Consider the following 27,807-nt stretch of genomic DNA (forward strand, 5'->3'; position numbering starts at 1 on the left):
CCACTCCAGTTCAGCAATGAATTGTCTTTCCAATGCCAGAGTTTTGTGTTTGTTAACTGCATTCATAGAGTTTTTCTAAAATTCCTTTTTACTTTTTTATTATAGTTTAACATATGGCAGTTACTTAGAGAAATATTTAAATATGTCAAAGTAACAATAAAGGACTTGATATAAATTAATTTTATGCTCTAATTTGAAATAAAGTCTTATGAATGAACTGGTATGAATGAAATTCTCTCTAATCTTGAGTGAAATATGTCTAAGACATTTTATTGAACAAATGATTCAAAAATTTTAACTTTTTCTATATGAACATCCTTTAAAAATTATATTTCAGATAAATATTGAGCACCAATTTCCTATGCAAGGCACAAGGGTACAAAGGGAGCAAAGATAAATTAGACCTACATACACAAAAAGAATCACAAGAGAAATAAAAATGAAAAAGAAAAATAAAGACAGTAAAAAAATAATGGAATACCTAAAAACAGCATCCCAATTCAAATATTTCCCTTGTTTGGAATCTGAATGCTGATCTAAATGTTGAACGGTTTCAGGATCCTGAATCAGGCGCTTAAATTTCTCAACCTCTTTCTGAAAATGAAAAAAGAACAAAATGAGTTAACAATCACACATCTGTTTCAAGGAAAGATTAAATTTAAGTAATTTACTACCCTTCGTTCTGTAGCTCTATCATGTTCTAGTTGACGGCAGCAAATAAGCAGATCATTAAGTGCTAGACTCATGATTCAGAATTTCAGAAAACACATCATCTGTAAAAAAAAAATATACATATGTAAAATTATTTCAGACTGTGGTATTAATATATAGTTAGATCTAACTGTATAGCTAGAGGCATACTATAATGCACAATGATTTTTCTTAATACTTCCATATTTAAATGAGATTTTCTTAGAATATATCAACACAAAGCCTTAACATGCAAATGTGCGTTGAATGTGTAGCAGGATAAAAATAAGTAAGGTATAATTTACTTTATTTTTCTGAGACCTCTTCTAAGAAGAGGATCTCTTAGAGGAGAGACCTTTTCTTCTTCTAAGAAACATGACATTTAAATTGAAATATAAAAGATGAAAAAAAGGCAGCCAGGCAAAGAGTAAGGAAAATAGCACTTAAGGATTTAACACTGTCCAAACGATTTAAAAGGAAGCTTTCTTTTTTTTTCTTTTTTTAAATTTCATTTATTTATTTATTTTTGGCTGTGCTGGGTCTTTTCTGTGCGTGGGCTTTCTCTAGTTGTGGCGAGCGGGGGCCACTCTTCATCGCGGTGCGCGGGCCTCTCACTGTCGCGGCCTCGCTTGTTGCGGAGCACAAGCTCCAGATGCGCAGGCTCAGTAGTTGTGGCTCACGGGCCTAGTCGCTCTGTGGCATGTGGGATCTTCCCAGACCAGGGCTCGAACCCGTGCCCCCTGCATTGGCAGGCAGACTCTCAACCACTGCGCCACCAGGGAAGCCCAAAAGGACCCTTTCTTATACGTAGTGACTTGCCACTTTCCTGAGCCAAAAGCTTAAATTGCTTATGCTTTGGAATGGATATGTAAGAGGTTATCAGAGCTAGTAAGCCTTGCCTAGCACTTACATCTCAACTGGCTTTATGGTTCTCATTTAATACATAAAAGTAGGAGAAAAATGATATTATTGTTATAAAAGAAAACGAAGGAAATTATATGCTATAGTGATATACCTTGCAAATGTCAAAGGTCAACTATATTTTATATATCTTAATGCCATTGCAGTAGACCTCCTCCTTTTAGATTTTCTGATATAATCAAACCTTCCTTTGATAAACTTAAAAAAAAAATCTTTCAAGAAAAGCATTGTTTTAGTATTTCTGAGCCTTTTTACAAAGAAGCTTCACTTTTGTTACTATGTTTATAAACAAGGAAAAAATGTACGTCTGTCTATTATATCTACACTACATATATATCTCAAGAGGAAAAAAAGGTGGGCAAAGTCCTTTCCCCATCCATCCACATAAATTCTACTCAATCTTTCAAGATCAAGTATATTACTCTGCCCCTGCTTAATCTCACAGAATCTTAAAATTGGAACGAACTGAGAGACCATGTCCAATCTTCCTACAAAGGAAGAAATCTCTCCAACAAAATTATTGACCTCTCTTTAAACACTCTCACTTAGAACAAACTTCCTAGTAAGACTACCTATTTTATTGGCAGATAGCTCTAATTCTCTTCTCCATTTATATCCATAAGTCGTTCTGATTCTTTTACCCCTATAACAACCTCCTTTTCTATGCTGTAGAATACAGGTCATTATTTATTTGATTGCCTTTTTCATTTGATTGTATACCTCTTGAAGACAAGGACTGTCGTTTTTACTTTTCCATTCCTTATAGTTGTATCTAGAACTCCTCTCCCTTCTTGCTCAATCTTAGTTTAAAGGCTTCCTGAGTCAATAAGGAAAATAAAATTGGGATTCTAACCAATGAAAACACCTTAGCAATATCCAAAGAACCGTAAAGGCAGGCACCTATATTCTTTTTTTTTTTTTTTAGCGGTATGCAGGCCTCTCACTGTTGTGGCCTCTCCCGTTGCGGAGCACAGGCTCCAGACGCACAAGCTCAGCGGCCATGGCTCACGAGACCAGCCGCTTCGCAGCACGTGGGATCTTCCCGGACCGGGGCACGAACCCATGTCCCCTGCATCGGCAGGCGGACTCTCAACCACTGCGCCACCAGTGAAGCCCAGGCACCTATATTCTTAATGTTATTTGTAGTGTGAAAAAAAATGCATGTTTACTGAACATGTGACACTTCCAAGAAGTGACAGCCCTAAACTTTTTTTTTAAGCTGTGGCTTTTCTGAACTTGCTTTTCCCCTTATCCAATTCTCAGAGATTGATTACTTTCAAGAAAACAAAACAGTTCAGTATTATCTACATAAACAGGAAATGTTCATTCACTGCGACAAGCAACAATATTTACTGGGCAACTACTATGTGTGAGGTGCTATGTTAGGGGTAGTTAAGACACATAATGAACTAAATAGACACAAATCCTACCCTCATGGAGTCATGACTAGTGGGGAAGAATGACAATAAACAAGTACACTGATAAATCAATGCATAATTCCAAATTGTGATATATGACTCAAAGGGAGCAAATATACATTAGCAATGGAATGGATCATTTTTTATAAACTATCAAGGAAAATGTATCAGAGGAAGTTACAATAAAGCCAAGATCTGAATGAACTGGTGCCAATCACAGAAAGAGTTAAAGGACCAACATCTTAGAGAAGGAAACTAGCACAGCCAAAGGGTCCCAAGATGAAAAAATGCAAAGTATGTTGGAGGAACTGAAAGATGGCCAAAGGAACTAGAGAGTAGACAGGCAGAGTAAGAGTGTCACCAGATAAAGCTGAATTCAATTAATACATTAATCCACAACAATTAAGGTTCTACTCCCAACCATGCAACTGGCATGGTACATGTTTCCTAGGTAACAGCTTCTGAACTGGAAAATCCGTTGTTCCTTTTCGGATCTCAACCAAGTTGGTCCCTTTGCAGAATTTGACAATGATGCTTATATACCAGCTTCCTAGATCTAATTCTACCTGTAGCATGCCATTCTTTTCTAACGGTAAGAGTGTGGAGTCTGTGGTCAGATTGTACTAGTTCATAACCTGGTCCTGCCACTTACAAGCTGTATAACCTTGGGCATGTTAGCTAATCTCTCTAAACCTCCGTCTTCTCAATGATAAAATGAAAAACAATACTAGAACTGAACTAGATCTTCAAAGAGTTATGTATTGTAAGGATTCGTGCCCATGTTTAACACTGCCTGGGACATAGAAGTTGCTCAATAAATGTTAGCAGTTATCATTATTCCCTTTCTGTTTCACAAGTCTCTTTTGATGGTTCTTTTTCCACCCACACCTGAAAGAACATCCTTGTCTCCTTACTTCTCACTGTATGTTCTCACAGTAGGATCTCATCCATTCCTATGACTTCAACACGTGAAAAATGCCCACATCTATTTCATTCAGTGCAGGATCTCACTCTTGAGCTTCAGGAACCTTTTACACGTTGTGCCTTTATATGCGTTTTCCCTTCTGTCTAGAAGGTTCCTATCACCCTCCAGGACAATTTAACACTGCAAGGTCTCACCGCAAACAGAATTGATTCTCCCAGGCTACGTTTCTACAGAACCTCATCCACTCCTCTACCACCACAATCCTCTTCTATCACATTTTCATTCTTAATACTAATAGTCTTGTTACTTATCCGTACCTGATAAAAGCAGCCACCAACGCTCTTGAGTGCTCACCACAGGACAGGATTATCACAAGGAAGACAGTACAGCGAGGTCACACAGCTAGCTGACTCGAACTCCGGGAGTGTGATACCAAAGCCCATGCTCTTAATCACGAGACTGTAGTTTAAGCCCAAACAAATTGCTCGCTGATTAAAACTACTAATTATGAGAGGGGAGAAAAAGATGATTACTCAAGCCATCTAGTTACATCTGGACACGGGAAGGGTACGCGCACGAAGGTTCAATTCTGGGCATTAAGAAGCAGCTTCAAGGCTATGTCGGCTGGAGCAGGAAGGGTGGGCGGACGAGAGCGATAAGGGCAGTGGGCTGGGCAAGATGAGGTGAAGAGAAGGAGTGAGTCTGAAGGCCAGGACTGAACGGCTCAGATACGACTGAACTCCCCAACGCAGAAGCCACTGCGCTGCTTCCGCGCCCCTACCGCTGGACTCGGACAGCCAAGGCGGAATCTCTGGAAGCGGCGATGGCCGAAGCCTAGAATCCCGCTCAACTCGCCTCCCTCACGAGCCCAGCCTGCTGTCCACGCACTATTTCGGCTTCCGGATCAAACCTGGCGTGACCACGCAGCGTGCGTCTCCGTCGGAAGCAGTAAGGCAGACGGGCGCCCGGACACTGTCTGCCCATGCGCGCCAAACGCTACAAGCTTCAGCTCCCAGCACTCGCACCCCCAAAACGACGGGCTCACCTTAGGAAACGCGCCTGCTCCTTGCCCGCCAATGGCGTGCGACCGCTGCGTTCGCCGCTCGCACTGCCCGCCAATGGCGTGCGACCCTGCCTTCGCCGCTCGCCCGCTAGCTCGGGATCCGGCTCACTCGTCCCGCCTCCTCGGCCCCTTCAGCCTCACCCCTCCAAATATGAGGACGGATATGACGACAGTTCGAAGGAGAACCTGGCGGGTTTCATTTCGGCGCCTTTCTTTCTCCGGCGGAAGCGATTGGCTGGCGAGGAGCTAAAGAGGCGGGACAAATCGCCGCGGGTTTAGTGCCGCCACTGGAACCGGGAGATGCGGCGCAGAAGCTGTCGCTGTGTTGGCTTTTACCTGGGTCTCGTCTCTTATTGTGGTTCCTTCTGCGGCTTCGATCATGCTGTTACCTTCGGACGTAGCCCGACTGGTATTGGGTAAGCGCCGACGCTGGAGGGAGGGGTATTGAACCAGGCTAAGCAGGACGGAAGGACCTTTGGGGCCAAAGGTTTTCCTTGGGTGGGGAAGCTTTGGGGCTTTGCCTCCCCGCCTGCAAATTCAGACTGGAGGTGAATCTTCTTCAGTCGGAGGCTCGGATGGTTTAAGCTTCTTTGTGTGTGGATGCTCCTCTCTTCCGAGGCTCCGTGGCGAGGGGAGGCTGAAGAGAAGCTCGGGGTGAAACACCTGAAGCCCGGATCCGGTGGGAAAATCAGGCCTGCACACTTAATTAGGATCCCTGCAAGGGGAGTTGCCTATGTGATGGATGGACTGCGTTTTTCAGCCTTGGGCTCACTTTCCCGTGTCAGAGCTGGGACCGAATTAGGAAAAATAAGAACTTCCCCAGCCACCCAGCTTTGTAGAAGGACCTTCTTGACGACCTTCTCATAACTAGCCCTTAGAACTACGAATTTGGGACAAATGGGGTGATCTTCCTTCTCTATCCCCCACCCTCCCGCAAGAAGTCGTAGAGTGTAGAGGTTTGAAATGCCAGTTGCATATTTTAAGACAGCAGCAATTCCTGTTCTTTTGATTAGCAAGAATTTTCACAGGGGAAATGCCTTCCATTTAAACATTTTCTAGTCCTAGTTAGTTTTTCCTCAATTTGAAAAGAATTAGTAACACTGCCTGTTGTCAGACTGTATTGTCTGTGTGGGAAACGGGTTTTGTTGTTTTTCCCCTGAAAGAATAAAGAGGATTGTACTGCTGGGAATGAGAGCCACATAAATCTCAAAACCAGAGCCAGTGATTTACAGACATCATATATGAATGGTAAATGGTAAACATCTGTGATAAAACTTCCCCTGGCATCCACGGCCATTACTACCATTATTTTATTGCCAAAAAAATCCATTTCGTATTCCATTTTAAGTACTCAGCCCTGTCCAAAAAAATGGCTTTTGTGCACAGGTTCTCGATGAGCACATTTTGCAGAAAACATTAGAAGGTAATGGTTCTACCATATGTTTTTGGAGAAAATAATGACTTAAGTTTAAACTAATATTTTGTTAATGTTTGGTTAATCTTTTGTGCACTTTATCAGAACTGAATATCAACAGTTAACCTACATCATCTAAGGAAAAAGCTAGCTATCTTGTAATTGTTATATTAATTAGGCTTATATGTAAACAGATCCAAAGTAGACTTTCACAAAGTTCACAATAACATTGACATACTTTATTATGGGTAGCTGTCCTGTGCATTGTGGGATGTTTATCAGCATCCCTGGCTTCTATCCATTAGATGCCAGCAGGACCCAGTCCCCACCCCCACCCAGTCGTGAGAATAAAAAAAGTGTCCAGATATTGCCAGTATGTTTCCTGGAGGGCACGAACCCCTGGTCTTAAGAAAGCAGTACGATTTTCTAACTGGAATAATTTACACCAAACTTGTATTTATTCTCCACAAACCAGCTGCTCTCCTAGACTTCCTCCTTTTTTTTAAATGGATAAAAACTACAGAGATTGTTTCTTACCCTAAAATTCTTATTTGTCATTCACATTCCATTTTCATTGCCACCAATCCTAGCAGTATGCATCCCATTACTTCTCTTTTGGACTGTTGTCATGGCTTCTCATATGGTCCTGCAATTCATCTTATTTACTGTTACAAAAATCTGCCTAAAGCATTCACACTACACCTCCAATTCTGAAAGTTGAAAGAGTTGTGCACTTAAAAAATTTCAAGTTGTGCAAAAGAATAATACCAAAAAAAGCAAATCTCCCCACACTCACCACTCTTGCTTTTTTCATTTAGCATTATCATATCAACATGGAGATCTGTGATCACACAACTTAGTGGCTTAAAATATTAACAGTTTTATTATTTGCTCATGTTTCTCCTCCTGTCAGTACTCCCTCCCTCTCAGTACTCCTTCAGCCCCTCTCATTGTTGGCCCCTTTTCTTCATTATGTCCTTTCAGCAAATCTTTGGGTGGTAGTATGTTCCAGGCACTGTGCCAAATGCTAAAAATAGAGTTCTTCCCTTAGAGTTTACATAATTGGGTTTTTTACCCTTACCCACACACACCAAAACATTTTCCTAGACCCCACCTCACATTCTATCTAATGCTCTATCTATGTCATCCTTTCACAAGTCAGATTTATTCAAAGAATAAGCTCTACTTAGTTGCTCTATTTCCTCACTTAGCTTTCATTCTTCAACATACTGTGCTTTCGTACCTCACTACTCCACTTAAATAGCCCTTGCTACTCTGCTACATCCAGCTATTTCCTTGCTGGAATTTCTTTAAATATTGTACAGGCCAAACTACATCAAAGTGTTGTTTGTTGCCTCTGGGCCACCAGTTTTGGTTTTATTAGTATGTCATACAAGGTGCTCTGTGGAACTGATCCTACCCATCTCTCTTGCTTGATCTCAACTTTTCGACATAGGCCCTATGCTCCAGGCATACCAAACGACTTGCAGTTTCTGCAGATACTCTTCTTATGTATTTTGTTCTCTCTGCCTGCAATGTTTTTCTCCCCTAGTACACTTGTATTCAAGGTTCAGGTCAATTGTAATCTCTCAAACTTTTTCCAGCAGGTACAGTTAGTACTTTCTCCTTACATGCTCTCATGGCATTGTGGATTACTTCTGTCATACTCTTACCATGTTTTATTGTAGCTTTGTGTTTACTTACTTTTTTTTTTTTTTGGTAAAATAAAACATAACAAAATTTAACCATTTTAGTCATTTTTACAGTTCTGGGACATTAAGTACAATGACATTGTTCTGTAACCATCACCATCATTCACCTATAGAACTTCACCTTACCAAAATGAAACTTACTTTTTTGTCCTATGTAGTATTCTTAATCTGGGATTAATGGACAGGCTTCAAGAGTTCTGTGAGCCCCCAGACTATCTATAAAACTTAATGTATAGGTGGGGCATTTTTTTTATGGGTAAAGTATCCAGAACCTTATTTAGATTCCCAAATATGTTTGTTCCTTCCTGTGTGAGTCAGCATCCATTCAGGAAAACTGAAAGTAATCTGAGTATTTAACATGGAGGGATTTAATGAGGGAATTGGTTACACTGGTGATAGAAAAGCTAAGACAAGCTGCTTACATGAGCCAGCTCAGAGAGTAGCAACAGCAGGAAACCACTCTGATAATCAGTAAGACAAGGAGAGATGAAACCCAGAGGCTGGTTTCACTGTGGAAGCTGGAAGGTAGACTTGTCTGGTGTGGGAGCAGTAGTAGAGGAGATTCTACCATGGCAAAGAGGAAATGGAGGAAAAAAACATGGCTGCTTCCAACTGCCCTCCAATCTCCAACTGGTGCTTCCCATTGATTGAACCCAACCAGAAGCTAGCTGACATGGAGCCCAGGAAATTGCCTGCAGGGGCTCAGGTTTCCTGTCCTACAGGGCAGAGCAGGGGAAACAGGAAGAGTAGATTTGAAGGCAAACAACCAGGACTGCCATACCTCTGAAAGTTGAAGAGCCACTGGTTCTATTCACCTTTATATCACTAAGACGTAGATATTTAATAAATATTTACAAAAGTGTAGCTGTGATCATGACCTTCCCCTTTGTACTGAATAATATCTGTCATTTTTTTCAGATTGTTTATTCAGATTCTGTTATTTATTCATAATAATATGTCATTGCTGACATTTACAACATTTTATGGTCCTTACCCATTCTGTCTTTTCAGCTGTATTTCCAGCTGTTCTCCATCATATACCTAGTTCTTCATCCAAAACAGGCATGTTCTTCAAACATGCTCCATATGTGCTTTCCATCAGCTTCGTTGGGATTCCCCTACTGTCCTTCACTATTTGTCTCTTCCTTGAAACATGCATAGTATTCCCCCGTCTGTTAATACTTTCTCTAGCCCCTATGAAGTAACTCCAATTGTCTTACCACCTTTCCTTATATTACAGTTATTTGCATGTATATCTTTTGGGTCCTTGTAGATTATAGCTTCTTTATAGAGAGATTTTCTTTGTTATTTGTGGATCTAGTAATATAAAGCACTGCAAGTTAAGTATAAAGCACTGCAAGTTAAGTCTTCCCAAGAATTATTTACATTTTTTAAAGATCTTAAACTACTGATATTTGGGGGAAATTATTAGAATATGTGAAGGAAATATTTTCAGGTAGGGAGGTTTGCTGTCTCTTGCTTTCTTCATCAGGTGTATCTCTCGTTATCTTTCCCTCTCTATAAATAGGAAGAAGAGAGGGCAGACTGTTGGCATCCTAGGTCCTAAAATTCAAAAACCCTAGATATAGCTAGGATTTTGTCTTTCCTTCTCTTTTTCAATTATGTTTTCCCTTCAGTCTATTTGTTACTCATTACTACCGCCACTGAAAAGCAGGCAGAAGACAATATTAAGAAAAAAGGACATTCAAATTACCTATTTGAACATTGTTCAGTAAGTTTACACAAAAGATGTAGTTATTTTAAAGTTGTTTTTTTTTTTTTTTTTTTTTTTTTTGTGGTACGCGGGCCTCTCACTGCTGTGGCCTCTCCCGTTGTGGAGCACAGGCTCCGGACGCGCACGCTCAGCGGCCACGGCTCACGGGCCCAGCCGCTCCGCGGCACGTGGGATCCCCCCAGACCGGGGCACGAACCCGCGTCCCCTGCATCGTCAGGCGGACTCTCAACCACTGCGCCACCAGGGAAGCCCTAAAGATTTTTTTAAGGAATAAAAAGGAGAAACAAATTAAACTAATTTTGATTGAAGAGTAACTATTTGTATTATTGTAATAAAAGATAATTGGCCCCTATTGTGTATTTTCATTGTAACATTTTAGATTTAGAATAATTTGTACCTAAAATTTCCCCCATTATTCTGATTGAGAATTGGTTACAATCAGGTACTTAATGATGATAAATAAGCTTTTCGTAGGCAAATAACTGGTTAACTGTAAGTGTAATAATAAATGAGCATGAAAGCAATCAACTGTTGCTTTACCACATTATTTTGGAACTTCCCAGACTAAAGTAAAGCAGAATACATCAAGTCTAATCCAAAATGGGAATTCTGGATAGCCCAAAGGTGGGAAGTTTTTTGAAGAGCAGAAGAGTTATATCAGATATTGCTATTTAAAAATGTATCATAACTTTTAAACACTGTTGTAGAAGCAATCTAGCCTTTTAACAAAGGCTTTTCTCAAATGTATACTATACAAAAGTATAATATCTTACAAGAAGCCAAAAACTATCTGGTCTTCATTGATTCCTTTTTTTTTTTTGGCTGCGCCGCTAATTCCCTGACCCTCGGCAGTGAAAGCACGGAGTCCTAACCACTGGACCACCAGGGAATTACCACCATATTTTTCTAGAAAGGTTAACTGTATATCACTATATTCTGTCTTGGGCAGCATTTCTCAACCTCTATTTCGTTATCATACCCTTAGGAAGTATTTTTAGACTTTTTTTTCCCCTAATTGCCCCTTGCATGAGATTTTAATGTTACAAATACACTGTTTATATATTGTATGTATATCTGTGATTTATGCATAAAAAGAGTTATATTTTATTCATTCCCCTTCCTCCCCAGTACCAATTTTCACCCCCTTGGGACTATGTCATGCGTTTTGAGAATACTTGGTCTAGAAAAAAGCAAATCTACTTTAAGGAATTAGATTTCATAGCACCAGCTGTTAGAAGTCCCAAGTGATTGTCAATATGTCTGGGGTGATTAGTACTTTTGAAACTTTCTACCATGAAAAGAAACTGTTTGGGGTCTTCAATTTAAGTCTTGAAGCATGTAAAGAAAAAGCTCCAACTGCCCTGATTCCATGAATGATTCTAGTGATTTATAGACATTTAAAATTCTAACTTCATGAAATCCTAGTGGCAGCTGACTTACTTATTCCAAATAATGTAACTGTTAGAAAGCCAGTCATAAAAAATGATTTCTTTTCAGCTGGCTATAGTTTTATTGGGGTTTATATTGGGTTGTTTATTTGTGAAAAATGAAAAACCAAGGAAAATAGCAGTCTATCTTTGATCCACATTGAAAGTGATTTTATATTTTCAGTGAAGGGGATATTGAAGTGGTAGTATCTGAAGTGAAAGTTTTCTTCTGATTTCTAAATGCTTTCTCACACTCCAAACGACAATGTCTTTGGTTGTTTTTTTTGTATGTTTGTTTCTCCCTGTAGCATTGATTAGCAAGAGGTTGGAAAACTGATTCATCAACTATGAGTACAAACTGGTGAATTGGTTCCCAAATCCCAGGTAGGGCATTCCCTAAAATAGGATGACAATTTCCTTGCCCTTTTCTTTTTATAATGCTCATATATAATAACTTTGTAGGCCCTCTCATTTTTTTGACTTGAAGGGCCTGGTTGAAGATATCATTCCAGGTGAAGAGGGTAGACCTTTATAATTTTAAAGTTGGGAAAGACCTTAGTAATAATTGCCTTAGTAGTTATTAACTATTATACCAACACCAAGGTAAATATACTACAAAGGGAATCTAGTATCCAGTAATAGGATTTCGGTACATAGGGAATTCAAAAAAAGATTCTCTGAGGAAGTGATAATTACAGTAGACCTGAAGAATGAGTTGGAAAAAAAAGAAAAGGAAAAAAAAAAAGAATGAGTTGGAAGTAGCTAGGCTAAGAAAAGATAAGCTGCCCAAGCAAAGGCAATAAAGTATACAGTAGCCTTGAAATAAGAGCATTTATGTATTGAAAACATGCTCAACATCAGTAATTATTAAATAGAAATCAAAACTACAATGAAGTACCACTTCACAGCAGTCAGAATAGCCATATTAAAAAGTCTACAAATAACAAATGTTGGAGAGGGTGTGGAAAAAAGGGAACCCTCCTACACTGTTGGTGAGAATATAATAAGTTGGTGCAGCCACTATGGAAAACAGTATGGAGGTTCCTCAACTAAAATTAAAGTTGCCATATGATCCAGCAGTCTCCCACTCCAGGGCATATAAACAGACAAAACGATAATTCAAAAAGATACATATACCTGTATGTTCATAGCAGCACTATTCACAATAGCCAAGACATGGAAACAACCTAAATGTCCATCAACAGATGACTGGATAAAGATGTGGTACGTGTATACAATGGAATACTACTCAGCCATAAGAAAGAATGAAATAATGCCGTTTGCAGCAACATGGATGGACTTGGAGATTATCATACTAAGTAAAGTAAGTAAAAAAGAGAAAGACAAATACCATATGATATCACTTATATGTGGAATCTAAAGTATGACACAAATGAACCTATTTACAGAACAGAAATACTCTCAGACATAGAGAACAGACTTGTGGTTGCAGGGGGGAGGAGAGGATGGATTGAGAGATTGTTGTATAAACAACAAGGTGCTACCATACAGCACAGGGAACTATATTCAATATCCTGTGATAACCATAATGGAAAAGAATGTTTTAAATGTGTGTGTGTGTGTGTATTTATTTATGTATAACTGAATCACTTTGCTGTACAGCAGAAATTAACACAATATTGTAAATCAACTATATTTCAGTTTTTAAAAAAAGCATTCATGTATTCATGAAATTGAAAGACCGGTTTGGCTAGGAAAGACGGAATGACAAGACATAAGGCTAAAGAGGAAATTAGGATATAAAACAAGTAGAGCCTCATATGACATATTAAGAATATAGGATTTTTTCTCATTGAGATATAATTCACATACCACAGGGTGTAAATTTCAGTAGTTTTTAGTACATGTTGTGCTACCATCACCATTATCTTAATTCCAGAACGTTTTATCACCCCGGAAAGAAACCCCATACTCGTTAACAGTCACTCCCAATTTCTCCCTTTTCACATCTTCTGGCAACTAGTAATTTACTTTCTGTCTATAGATTTGCCTGTTCTGGACATTTCATGTAAATATGATTATACAGTATGTGGCCTTTTATGTCTGACTTCTTGAATTTACCAGTGTTTTCAAGATTCATCAATGTTTCAACAAGTATAGATAATTCCTTCTTATGGATGAATAATATTCTGTTGTATGGATATACCACATTTTGTTTGTCCATTGATGAACAGTAGCTTGTTTCCACTTTGGGGCTATTATTAAAAATGCTGCTGTGAACATTTGTGTACAAGTTTTGTTTGGGCATATGATTTCAGTTCTCTTAGATATATTCCTAGGAGTGGATTAGCTTGGTTGTATGGTAATTCTATGTTTACTATTTTTGAGAACTTAACATACGGTTTTCAAAAGTGTCTGTACCATTTTATGTTCCTACCAGCAATATATGAGGTTTCCAATTTCTCCACATTTTTGCCAATACTAACTACTGTCTGTCTTTTAATTCTAGGTATCCTAATGGGTATGAATTAGTATATCTCATTGTGCTTTTGCTTTTACATTTTCCTAATGACCAACGAAGTTGAGCCTCTTTTCGTGTGCTTATTAGCAGTTTGTGTATCTTCTTTGGAGAAAGGTCTGTTCAGATCTTTTGTGCATTTTTTAATTGGGTTATTTGTCTTGTTATTATTGTCTTGCAAGAGTTTTTTTAATATATTCTGTATTCTGGTCCCTTATCAGATATATGATTTGCAAATATTTTCTTCCGTTTTGTTGGTTGTCTTTTCACTTTCTTGATAGTATCTTTGGAAGTACAAAAGTTTTTAATTTTGATAAAGTTCAGTTTATTTTTTTCTTTGGTTGCTTATTCTTTAGATGCCATATGTAAGAAACCATTATCTAATCTAAGGTCAAAAAAATTTACACCTGTGACTTTTTTCTAAAAGTTATAGTTTTAGCTCTTATATTTAGGTCTTTGATTCATTTTGAGTTACTTTTTGTATTTAGCATGAAGAAAGGGTCCAACTTCAGTTTGACAACTGGTGGCTATCCAGTTGTCCCAGCACCAGCTGTGAAAAGACTATTCTTTCCCCCATTGCAGTGATGTGGTACTTTTCTAAAAACTCAATTGACCATAAAAGCTTAGACTGTTAATTCTGTTCAACTGATCTACATGTCTATCCTTATGCCAGTACACAGTTATCTTGATTACTATAGCTTTGTAATATGTTTTGAAATAGGTAAATGTGAGTCCTCCAGTTGTTTTGTTTTCGAGATTGTTTTGCTACTCTGTGTCCCTTGTATTTCCTTACAAATTTTAGGATCAGTTTATTAATTTCTGCAAAAAAGGCAGGTGGGGTTTTGATAGGGATTGTGTTGTGTGTGTAGGTCAACTTTGGGAGTATTGATATTCTTCAGGTCCATGAACCCAAGATATCTTCCCATTTATTTAGTCTTATTTAACGTCTTTTAATGTTTTCTAGTTTTAGTGTACTCTTATTTTGTTAAACTTATTTCTAAGTATTCTTTTTAATGTTATTTTAAATAGAATTGTTTTCTTAATTTCATTTTTGGATTGTTCATTGCAAGTGTATAGATATACAGTTGATTTCTGTATAGGCATCTTGTATCCCACAGCCTTGCTGAAGTCATTTAAAATTTTCTATATGTGACATCATCTCTTCTGGAAACAGAACTGACTTTTGGTTTCATTGATTTTTCTCTATTTTTTAACTCTCTATTCCTTTTTTTTTTTTTTCCTCTAATATCCATTATTTCCTTCCCTCTGCTTCCTTTGGGTTTAGTTTGCTCTATTTCTAGTTTCTTAAAGTGCAAGGATAGGTTATGGATTTGAGGTCTTTCATCTTTTTAATACAGGTATTTATAGCTATAAGTATACAAATAAGCAATGCTTTAGCTGCATCCCATAAGTTTTGGTATATTGTATTTTTGTTTGCATTTATCTTAAAATATTTTCTACTTATTTATATATTCTCTGACCCTTTGATTATTTAGGAGAGTGTTTGATTTCCACATATTTGTGAATTTCCCATTGTTTCTGATTTCTCATTTAATTCCATACTCAGTATGATTTCAGTCTTTTTTCATTTATTAAAGACTGGGCAATTAGGAGAGAAATTGAAATAACAAGCATCCAGATTGGAAAGGAAGGAGTCAAATATCTCTATTTTCAGATTAGATGATGTCTTGACCAGGCTAGAACTTTCAGTACAGTGTTGCATAGAAGTGGCAAGAGCAGGCATCTTTGTCTTGTCCTTGATCTTGTGGGGAAAGCTTTGAGTCTTTCATCATTGAATATGACGTTCACTTGTCTTAATGTCCACTTTGTCTAATACTGGTGTAGCCTCTCCAGCTGTCATTAGGTTACTGTCTGGATGGTGTATCTTTTTCCATCCTTTTATTTTCAACTAATTTGTGTCTTTAATCTAAAGTATGTCTATTGTCAAGAACATATAGTTGGATCATATTTTTATTCATTCTGTGAGTCTCTGCCTTTTAATTAGGTGCTTAATCCATTGCCATTAAATGTAATTACTGATTAGATGTGGATTTTGTCTGCCATTTAATTATTTGTAGTCTATACATCTTATTTTTTTTTGTTCTGCTATTCCTCTAGTACTGCCTTTTTTGTATTGAGTAGATCCAGTTTAACATTCTAATTTCATTGTTTCCTTTTTATTTTTTATGTTTAAGTTATTTTCTTCATGATTGCTTAGAGATTACAGTTAACTTAAAACAATTCTATTTGGATTAATATCAACTTAGTTTCAATAGTATATTAAAAATTTTGCACCTTTATAATTCCATTCCCTTTCCCCTTCTTTTTGCTGTTAAAATAATATAAATTACATCTTCATATATTGTAGGCCCATCAAGACAGATTTATAATTGTTGCTGTATGCAGTTGTTTGGTTTTTTTTTTTGAACATTTCCCCCCTTTTTAATTAATTAATTTATTTTTTATTTGGCCACATAGCGTGTGGGATCTTAGTTCCCCAACCAGGGATGGAACCCACGCCCCCTGCATTGGAAGCACAGTCTTAACCACTGGAGCGCCAGGGAAGTTCCTGCAGTTGTCTTTTAAAGCAGAGAGGAGAAAAAGGATTACAAACAAATATCATTTATACTATTTTATTCTTGCCTGTGTAGTTACCTTTACCATTTTTCGTTAATATTTTAGTGTGGATTTGACTTTCATTTTAGTCTGAAGGACTCCCTTTAATATTTCATATAGGGCAAGTCTGTTAGCAGCAGATTATTTCAGTGTTTTTAATCTGGGACTATCTTAGTTTCTTAATTTTGAAGAAGTCATGCTAGATAATAGAATTCTTGGTTGACTTTTTCCTGTCAGCACTTTTAATATGTCATCTCACTGCCTCTGGCCTTCATGGTTTCTAATGAGAACTCAGCTGTTAATCTTATAGAGGATCCCTTGTATGTTATAAGCCATTTCTCTTTCCACTTTCAAGATTCTCTCTTTTGGCAATTTACGATATGTCTAGCTATGGATCTCTTTGAGTTTATCTTACTTGTAGTTTTTTGGGTTTCCTGAATAAGTAGATTGATTATAGTTTCCTAAAATTTGGGGTGTTCTCAGCCCAATATTTCTTCAAATATTCTTTCTACCCTTGTCTGTCTCTCAGTTCCTTCTGGGACCCCCAGAACATATGCTTATGTTGGTACATTTGAAAAAGTTCCACAGGTCTCTGAGACTGTTCACTTTCGTCATTCTTTTTTTGTTTGTGTTCCTCATACTAGATAATCTCATTTGATCTATGTTCAAGTGCACTGATTCTTTGATCTTTCTCCTCAAATCTGCTATTTATTGGCAAATTTTGTACTTCAGTTATTATGTTTTTTGTTTTCAACTCTAGAATTTCTACATGGTTTTTTTCTTTTAATTTCTTTCTCTTTTATTTCTTTTTCATAGATGTTCTCATAATTTTGTTTAGCTATTTAGGTATAGTTTTCTTTAGTTCTCTGACCTTATTTTAAAAAGCTGAAAGTTTTAAGTCTAGTGCCTTGGCTTCCTTAGTGACAGTTTCTACTGACCGTACATTTTCCCCCTTGTTTATTAGCCATACTTTCTTGTTTTTCTGCATGTCTCATAATTTCTTTATTGAAAATTGAGAACTTTAAAAGTTTTCAATTGGTATAGTGGTAGAATGTGACAACTCTTGTAATCTGATTCACCTCCCTCCTTCATGTTTGTTATTGCTCCTTGTTGTTGTTTAGCAGGTTTTTTTTTAACGATTAGTCTCCTGAACTAATTATGTAAAGTCTATATTCTTTGAGTTTATATTCTATGATTGGACAATGATTTTCTTAAATGCTTGGAGTCAGTAAATCTCCCACTGTTTGCTAGGGGGCTGTGTGTACATTGGGGTATGCTTCAACATTCAGCTAAGCATTTGACAGCTTTGCCTTAGCCTTCACTTCCTGCTTGTCAGAGGCTTATGGTCAGCCAGAGGTGAGTGCTTAGGGTTGTCAGATCTTTTCTGAATACACATGCTACCCTACATTTGCACATGGCCTTCTAGTGTCCCAGGAGTATGTCAGAGCTTTTAAAATCCCCCTACAGACTTCTCATTCCCCAGCTTTTCTTTTTGAGTTTGTTTGTTTGTTTAGCTTGTTGTTTGTCCCTACCGTTATCTCTGTCATAGGCAGCTGTAGTGTTAACCAGTTTCTGCTGATTGATTTAACAAAAACACCTCCAAGGAGAAGGTTTACAGAGGGTGAACTTTGATTCAATTCAAAGACAAGCCATGCAAGTGAGGTTTTACATGAAGTTGTCACACAAATCAAATAATGACAGTTTCTGGGAATGGGACTTGGGAAAGATTCCAGCTTCATCTGATCTGTCCGTTTTCTACTGGGCTGCTGGTTTTCACTGCATTTGCAGGCTGTTGATTTTCAAGTATACCACTCAGTTGGAGAGATGAGCATGAGAATAGAGGAAGTTAAAATGCCACAGTGTTCATTGTCCTTACTGACATTCAGCCATTTTTCTTAATAAATGCTCACAGATTTTTTTGCAAGACAATGATTATTTTCAGAGTTCTGTAAAAGTTTAATAATTTGTGCCAGTGTTCTCATTGCTTTTATAGAAGAGAGGACTTTTGGAGGTCCTTACTCTTCCATTCCTGCTGAAACTGCTCAGGATTTAGAAGTTTAACCTGAGAGCTGTGGGAAATGATGTGAGCCCTTCAGCTTTACACAAGGAAATAACTTAAGCAGATTTGATTCACAAGTCAAGGCGGGTGTGATGCCTTATAGATGAAGTATCTTACTCTGGAAGAATTTAAGTGCTTTTTTTCCCCAAAGCCACAATGCTTATTTTAACACGATAGAATAAGAACCTGGTCTCCTGATATCCTATCTAGTGTTCTTTTTCTGCTGTACTACTGCTTATAGAGTTGGTTAGTTGAACCCCAGTGATGCTAAGAAATAAATAAACAAGGATAGGATGCTAGTCAAGACAGTGTTCATATATATGAAAGTACAAAGCACTGGTACATGATATTGTTTCATAAATGTCAGTTAGGTGTGAATATTAAAGTTCTGGTTGAAATAGTTAATGCTTTGATTCCCAAAGGGAAGAAATTAAAAAGCAAAGGAGTGCCTTTCTTACATTTCATACGAAGTAGGTCTTCTCTTCAATTTTTTTTTTAAACCATTAGGCAAATAAGTGAAATATACAGGTAAATTGCAATGTTGAGAGAATGTAATTTTTTTCATAATCCAATAAGTTAATTTATAGCATCTACTCACCTAGTTAATGTGGAGGCTATGGAGTAGAATATTTATCACTTATTGGTTCTCTTGTTATTTATTGTTACTTTATTGTTTCTCCTGTAAGCATTACTGTGCAGTAATTGCACTTTATCAAACACCTTATTTTTCTGGGTTAGCTAGAGTTTCTGGGAGTTTTGGTTTTTTCCAGTTTTATTGAGATGTAATTGATGTGCATCACTGTATAAGTTTAAGGTGTACAGCATAATGGTTTGACATATATATTGTGAAATGATTGCTGCAGTAAGTTCAGTTCGCCTCTATCATCTCACATAATTACAATAAAAAGAGAAAGCAAAAAAACAAATTTTTTTTTCCTTGTGATGAGAACTCTTAGGATCGATTAAATCTCCTAACAATTTTCATATATATCATACAGCAGTGTTAAGTATAATCACTTAATATATTGCAGTGTACTTACAGTACCTAGTATTTACAGTTGACCCTTAAACAACACAGATTTGAACTGTGCGGGTCCACTTACATGTGGATTTTTTTTTCAACAAACACACACTACAGTACTACACAATCCATAGTTGGTTGAATCTGCGTATGTGGACCTCGGATTTGGAGGGCCAACTATAGTTATACATGGATTTTTCGACTGTGTGGCGGGTCGATGCCCTTAGCCCCAGCATTCTTCAAGGGTCAACTGTATTTATCTTGTAACTGGAAATTTGTACCTTCTGACCACCGTTTTCTGATTGCCCCTCCTTCCATCCCCTGCCTCTGGTAACCACAAATCTGGTCTCTTTTTCTGTGAGTTCAGTTGGGGTTTTTTTGTTTTTGTTTTTAAGATTCCACATATGAGTGAGATCATATAGCATTTGTCTGTCTTGGCCTAAGTTATTTCACTTACCATAATACTCTCAAGTTCCATCCATGTTGTCCCAAATGCCAAGATTTCATTTTTTTTTATTAATGGCTGAATAATACTCCATTGTGTGTATATATACACCACAACTTATTTATCCATACATTCATCAGTGGACACTTAGGTTGTTTCCATGCCTTGGCTATTGTAAATAATGCTGCTATGAACACAGGGGGCACAGATATCTTTTCAAGATAGTGTTTTTTCTTTCCTTTGGATATATTCCCAGAAGTGGAATTGCTGGATCACATGGTAGTTCTATTTTTAATTTTTTGAGAATCCTCCATACTGTTTTCCGTAGTGGCTGTATCAGTTTTCAATCTCACCAACAGTACACAAGGGTGAATTGGATAACTTGGTTTCTTGTTCTTGAATTTTATGAGTTCTTTATTTATGTGGGTTATTAACCCCTTATCAGATAGATATGTGGAAATATTTTTCCCATTCCATAGGTTGTTTTTTCATTTTGTTGATGGGTTTCTTTTGCTGTGCAGAAGCTTTTTAATTTGATATATTCCAACTTGTTTATTTTTTATTTTGTAACTTGTGCATTAGGTGTCAAATCCAGAAAATCACTGCCAAGACCCATGTCAAAGGGCTTTTTTCCTGTTTTCTTCTAGGAGTTTCTTGCTTTCAGGTCTTATGTTTAAGTCTTTAATCCATTTCAAGTTAATTTTTGTGAGTGGTGTAAGATAAGGGTCTAGTTTCACTCTTTTACATGTGAATATCCAATTTTTCTAGCACCATTTGTTGAACAGATGGGTTTTTTTTCCATTGAGTATTCTTGGCTTCCTTGTCAAATTTAGTTGACCGTTTATGCTGTGGATTTTTTCTAGGCTCTCAATTCTGTTCTCCTGATCTATTTGTCTGTTTTTATGCCAGTACCATACTGTTTTGTTTACTATGGCTTTATAGCATATTAGCTAGAGTTTTTCTTTTCGAACAGTCGTTTTATGAATTCTGCTTTGTACTGCAGCACAAACTGGTGTTTCAGGCAAGGCTGTAGAATCCCGTCATGTTCACCTGAAGTTACATTTATGATGTGAAACTGCTGTAGTATTTTCAACAGCAGTTTTAATTGAAAGTTCAGCATTTACTGAAATTACTGAGTTACATTTTATTTTTCCTTTAGGTTACTTACAACAAGAGAACCTTACTTCTACCTGCCAGGCTTTTATTTTGGAAAGTTCAGATTTAAAAGAATATGCAGAACACTGTACAGATGAAGGTTTTATCCCAGCCTGCTTACTGGTGAGTGATTTGTTCTTTAAGGAAATATTTCATCATTGACCCACATAAGACACTATAAACATGGTCTTAAAAATCAGCCCATTAGCAAAATCAAAATGGGCAGAAATTTTGATAGTTTGTATTCATGCATCGGTGGAAAGACCTAAAGAAGGCCAGCTCTTTTTTTCATACATTTATGTCTAAGCTGGGAAGTGAATTCCAACTTTGAGAGTCAGTTTCAAAATGACACCCTCATTTCTAATTAGTTTCACTACTGCTTGTTTTGGGGCTTACTTGTTTACTGCCTGTTATGGACTAAATATTTATATCCCTCCAAAATTCGTATATTGAAACCCCACCCCTCAGTGTGATGGTATTTAGAGGTAAGGCCTTTGGAAAGTAAATAGGTTTAGATTAGAATATGAAGTTGGGACCCTCATGATGGGATTTAAAAAGTGAAAGACAGAGAAATTTCCACGTGCACACACATCAAGAAGGGGGATGTCTACAAGCCAGGAAATAGGTCCTCACCAGGAACCAAATCATCTGCCAACTTGATCTTGGATTTCCCAGCTTGCAGAACAATGAGAAACAAGCCACCTGGTCTATGGCATTATATAGCAGTCCAATCTTTCCTATATTTGCTTTTCCTATAGTTGCTTACTTCAGACAAATATGAAACATATTTTGATATCTTGTTGTCACCTCTTTTTTAAATATCACTAGACCAGTAGAGCATTGTTTGGTATTTAATGGGTATATGCTAGAACTACATTATTTGAAATGGTATTTTGTCATTTTATTTTATTTTATTTTATTTTGCGGTACACGGGCCTCTCACTGTTGTGGCCTCTCCCGTTGCGGAGCACAGGCTCTGGACGCGCAGGCTTAGCGGCCATGGCTCACGGGCCCAGCCGCTCCACGGCATGTGGGATCTTCCCGGACCAGGGCACGAACCCGTGTCCCATGCGTCGGCAGGCGGACTCTCAACCACTGCACCGCCAGGGAAGCCCTGTCATTTTATTTTAAACATGGGTCTTTAGATTCATTTCAGCTGTCACAGACAACATGATTATCTACGGAGGAAACCTAAAAAAACATTCAAAACTGCTGGAGTTTAGCAAGGTCACAGGATACAAAGTGTACGAAAGTCCATCATATTTCTTTATACCTACAATGAGCCATTGGAAGTGGAATTTAAAAAAAAATACCATTTATAGTAGCACCCAATAAACAAACAAAAATAAAATAGTTAATATATCTAACAAAATATGCGTAAAATCTGTATGCTAAAATCTACATGAAAGAAATCAAAAGACTTGAATAGAAAGAAAGATACACTGTGTTCATGGAATGAGCAACTCAATATTGTTAAATGTCCATTCTCCAAATTTTGATCTATACATTCATTACAGTCAAAATCCCAACAAGTTTTTTGTTTGTTTTTGTTTTGAAATGGCCATTTACTGACTATGTCTGATCTGCAAGGTACTATTTACATCCTATTGTTGTTCACATAGTTTTTTCAAGAATAAACAGAAACTACATCTAATCCATTCATTTAAGGGGGATGGCTAACGATGTGACACAGAAAGCCCTGTGTCTGCCTAGGGGAAATAGAGTAAGTCCCCTACATAGGAACCTTCAAATTGCAAACTTTCCAAGATGCGAAATGCTACTACCCAGACATCACTGGATCGTTTTTTCAAGAGGATAGATGGAATTGAATCCAGCAAGGAACCAGAACCTGTGCCATCAACGTCAGGCGTGAGTGAAATTGTAGTTTGCCCTCTGTCTCCTATTGCTGATGATCCTTCAGCTCAACCATCTCCCATCTCCTCTCCCTCCTCCAGTCAGTAACTCTTCTTGCCTTTTGACTCAAGCCAGCCCTGTGTGCCAGCTATTGTACTGTACTACTGTACTTTTCAAGGTACTGTACTGTAAGATTAAAAATGTTTTCTTTATTTTTTGTGTTTGTTTTTTATGTATTATTTGTGTGAAAAGTATTATAAACCTATTACAATACAGTACTATATAGCTGATTGTGTTAGTTGGGTACCTAGGCTAACTTTGTTGGACTTAACGAATGCGCTCTTGGAATGGGACTCATTCATATATAAGGGACTTACTGTAATCAGCTTTCACTATGATACGAATTAGGAAGTGATTTTCCTAATTTACTGAATATCTACCAGGTGCACACTCAGCATCAGCAAATTGATGATAACATTTTACAAGAGTGATCCAGATCCACAACTCTTTTGGCAGCAGGACCTAATCTGAACTGATATTTATAGTTTTAAAAATCCCACTCTCTAACTATTTATCCACTTAGTTGTAGAAATGTTAATTTTAGATTGTGGGATGCTGCCCCAACCCCACAGGAGTTATTACATAATACACAGTTTATGTCCAGGTATAATAGGCATTATCTCAAAATCTGAAAAAAACTAAAATTTAATACACATTTGGGAGTGATGCTGATAATAGGTGGGGCATTGCATTTGTTGGAGCAGGAGTTTATGGAGAATCTCTGTACCTTCCTCTCAATTTTCTTGTGAACATTAAACTGCTTTTAAAAATTAAATAACCCATATGATCCCAACAGTTTCAGGGATTTTGGATCTTCACTGCAAATGATTTGATACTGTTGGGCTCTTCATTTATTTAATGACAATAATTTTAAAGAATGAGGGTATTCAGAGAAAAGTACTCAATAAACTTTTTATTAGACTTTTTTTTTTTTTTTTTTTGCGGTACGCGGGCCTCTCTCCACTGTGGCCTCTCCCGTTGCGGAGCACAGGCTCCGGACGCGCAGGCCCAGCGGCCATGGCCCACGGGCCCAGCCGCTCCGCAGCACGTGGGATCCCCCCGGACCGGGGCACGAACCCACGTCCCCCGCATCGGCAGGCGGACTCTCAACCACTGCACCACCAGGGAAACCCGTAATCACATTCTTAACATTAACTTGCAGTCCGGTATCAGATTTGCTTGTGTTGAATTGGTTTATTGATAATAGCTGATTTTTGTTAAAGTAGCACCCACTTAAAATATCATTGATCACTTTATCATTATGAAATGCCTTTCTTTGTTTTTGTTTTAAAGTCTGTTTTATCTGATACAAGTATTGCTACCCCAGCTTTCTTTTCATTTCCATTTGCATGGAATATTTTTCCATCTCTTCATTTTTACTCTTTGTGTGTCTTTAGATTTGAACAACCGAGTCTCTTGTAGACCGTATATAACCTTCATACTAGCTTTATAGTGGGTGATCCACTACCTTTACTATGTATTTGACTCTACCGGTGAGATATTTTTCTTTCATAATTTTCTTATTTCTAGTTTTGGCCTTTTCTTTTCCATTTAAAGAAGTCCCTTTAAACATTACTTATAGGGTCAGTTTAGTGGTGATGAACTCCTTTGGCTTTGTTCATCTGGGAAACTGTATCCTTCACTTCTGAATTATAATCTTGCCAGGTAGAGTATTCTTGGTTGTTCAGTTATTTTTTCCAGCACTTTCAACATGTTGTGCCAGTCGCTTCTGGCATTTGAAGTTTCTGCTGAAAAATCCTCTGATCATCTTATAGGGGTTCTCTTGTATGTGACTAGTTGTTTTTCACTTGCTGCTTTTAAGATTCTCTGTTTCTCTTTAACTTTTGACATTTAAATTATAATGTGTCTTGGTGTGGGTCTCTTTCGGTTCATTTTGTATGGGACTCTATGCTTTCTGTATTTGGATGTCTTTTCCTTTGACAAGTTAGGGAGGTTTTCAGCCATTATTTCTTCAGATAGGTTTTCTATTCTTTTCTCTCTCACTCTTCTCCTTCTGGAATCCCTATTATGGGAAAGTTAGTGTGCATGACGTTGTCCCAGAGATCCCTTAAACTATCCTCATTTTTTTTCAATCTTTTCTGTTTTAATTGGGTGATTTCTGCTACCTTGTCTTCCAGATTGCTGATCCATTCTTTTGCATTCTCTAACCTGTTGATTGTAGTTATTTTCACTTCGGTTATTGTATTCTTCAGTTCTCATTGGTTCTTTTTTGTATTTTCTCTTTGTTGAAGTTCTCACCTGAGTTCATCAATTCTTCTCCCAAGTTCAGTTAGCATCTTTATGACTATTACTTTAAACTCTTTAGCTGGTAAATTGCTAATCTCTGTTTTGTTTAGTTCTTTTTCTGGGGTTTTATCTTATTTTGTTTGTAAGGTATTCTTTTGTCTCTCCATTTTGCCTAGCTCTCTGTATTTGTTTCTATGTATTATCCTGGTCTTGAAAGAGTGGCTTTATGTAGAAGGTGTCCGGTGGGCTCAGTGGTAGAATCCCCCTGTCACCAGAGCCAGGTGCTCCAGGGGTATCCACTGTGTGGGCTGTGTGCAGCTTCCTGTTGTGGTTGGGCCACAGCTGCTGTGGGTGTGCTGGTGGGCAGGGCTGTCCTTCAAACTGGGGGTCTGAGACCTAGCCACTACTGCTGCCAGCTTGCTGATGCACAGTGCTGGCCTCTTGGAGTAGGAGCACAAGTACCACTTAAGTAGTGTTGTGGCAGAATAACCCAAACAGTTCTTAAAAAGGATATGTTCAAGGACTCACACTACTCGACCTTAAGACTTACTAACCAGCAATAGTAATCAGGATTGAGTGGCATTAGGAAATAGGTATAAGATCAGTGGAACAAAATAGAGAGTCCAAATGTGATTTTTTTGACAAAAGCACAAAGGCAATTCACTAGAGAAAGGATAATCTTAACAACAAGTGGTGATAGAACAATTAGACATCCAGATTTTTTTTAAAAAAAAGAAAAAGAAAAACCTTTACACATACCTCATACAAAAATTAACCAACAGTGGATAATAGATCAAAATGTAGACCATAGAACTATAGGAGTTTCAGAAGAAAACATAGGAGAAACTGTGCAATCTTGGTTTTCGTAATGAATTTTTAGACATGAAGCCAAAAGCGCTGACTGAAAAATGGAAACTTGATAAATTCAACGTTATAAAAATTTTAAATTTTTGCTCTATAAGAGACAGTATTAAAAGAATGACAGGCCATAAGCTAGGAGAAAGTATTTGCAGCTCTGAAAAAAGGATTGTGCCCAGAATATATAGGAAACTTTTTTTTTTTAACTGAATTTTTTCTTTAGTGGGCAAGAGATCTGAAGACCCTTCCCCAAAGAAAATACAGGAATGGCAATAAGCATGTGAAAAAAATACTCCACATTATTAGTCATTAGGAAAATGTAAATTAATACCCCAGTCAGATACTGATACATACATATTAGAATGACTACTATAAAAAACAATTTTTAAAGTTTGTCAGATTCTTGGTGGCAAAGATGCAGAGCAACAAAAACTCTTATTCATTGCTGATGACAATGCAAAATCATACAGCCACTTTGCAAAACAGATTAGCAGTTGTTTATGAAGTTAAACAACTGGGCCGCACGTGACCCAGCATTCATACAACCAGATATTTACCCAAGTAAATTGAAAAACTTATATTCACACAAAAACTTACATGCTGATGTTTATCTGTGGTGGTCAAAAACTGAAAATAACCAAGATGTCTTTCAGCAAGTGAATGAATAAACAAACTGGTACATTCCTACTAGTAAGCAGTAAAAATCAGCACTATTGATTCATATAATAACATGAATGGATCTTAAATTCTTCTGAATTCTTCTAAATTAGCAACTTTAACAAGTAAATTAATATAGATAATGGGAGCCAGGTTTCTCACTCTGTGAGAGAGAAAGTACAAATAAGCATAAAAATAAGACCTGTAGCATTAAATTATATAGTCAGAGATATCAGTTATGAAGTTTATTTTAATATATGTATAGTTATATACAGAAATACAGATTTTTTTTTTTTTTTTTTTTTTTTGCGGTACACAGGCCTCTCACTGTTGTGGCCTCTCCCATTGCAGAGCACAGGCTCCGGACGCGCAGGCTCAGCAGCCATGGCCCACGGGCCTAGCCGCTCCATGGCATGTGGGATCTTCCCGGACCGGGGCATGAACCCGTGTCCCCTGCATCGGCAGGCAGACTCTCAACCACTGCGCCACCAGGGAAGCCCCAGATTTTTTGAATATGTGGATTAGCATATCTGTGTGTGTAGCTCTGTGTGCTGTGGGGGCCTAGCTGCAGTAATACCCTAGTAACTACAAGCAAATCTACCACCCAGATTCTTACTTCTTATGGTTCTGGAGGTTGGAAAGACTAAGATCAAGTGCCCCTGTTTCCGATCCTGGTGAAGGCTGTCTTCCTGGCTTATAAACAACCACCTTCTTGATGTGACCTCACATGAATTTATGTGGACATAATTCATTATATAGCATTCATTCAGCAATTGTTTTTTTAGCTACTAAAAATAAAGCAAGGTATAATGATCCAGTTAGTATTAGGTGTATCCCTTAACTTCTCAGACTTTAAATAACACAGAAGCCACTGTACCACAAGCAACTCTACGTCACTAAAATGGACAACCTAGAAGAAAGGGATGAATTCTTAGAAAGGTACAATCTCCCAAGACTAAACTAGGAGGAAATAGAAAATATGAGCAGACCAATCACAAGTAGTGAAATTGAAACTGACTAAAAAACTCCCAGCAAACAAAAGTCCAGGATA

General features: G+C 37.6%; 2 protein-coding genes across 4 annotated transcripts in view; one reads left to right on the forward strand and one right to left on the reverse strand.

The window, feature by feature from the left end:
- ATM (ATM serine/threonine kinase) overlaps positions 1 to 746 on the reverse strand; it is a gene marked incomplete at its 5' end in the record, with an annotated part of 136,091 nt that extends 135,345 nt beyond the window's left edge. For all 3 annotated transcript variants that reach the window (XM_082660331.1, XM_082660332.1, XM_082660330.1), the window contains 2 exons: positions 482 to 594; positions 675 to 746. In XM_082660331.1, coding sequence (XP_082516457.1) covers positions 482 to 594; positions 675 to 746 — 185 coding nt within the window. The remainder of the gene's footprint in view (positions 1 to 481; positions 595 to 674) is intronic.
- A 4,559-nt stretch (positions 747 to 5,305) lies between these two features.
- Positions 5,306 to 27,807, forward strand: part of NPAT (nuclear protein, coactivator of histone transcription) — a 53,404-nt gene continuing 30,902 nt past the window's right edge. Inside the window, exons 1-2 of the mRNA XM_082661075.1 lie at positions 5,306 to 5,433; positions 21,085 to 21,203. Coding sequence (XP_082517201.1) covers positions 5,397 to 5,433; positions 21,085 to 21,203 — 156 coding nt within the window. The 5' untranslated portion in view covers positions 5,306 to 5,396. The remainder of the gene's footprint in view (positions 5,434 to 21,084; positions 21,204 to 27,807) is intronic.

This window comes from Grampus griseus, assembly GCF_964374135.1.
Source record: "Grampus griseus genome assembly, chromosome: 8".
NCBI lineage: Eukaryota > Metazoa > Chordata > Mammalia > Artiodactyla > Delphinidae > Grampus > Grampus griseus.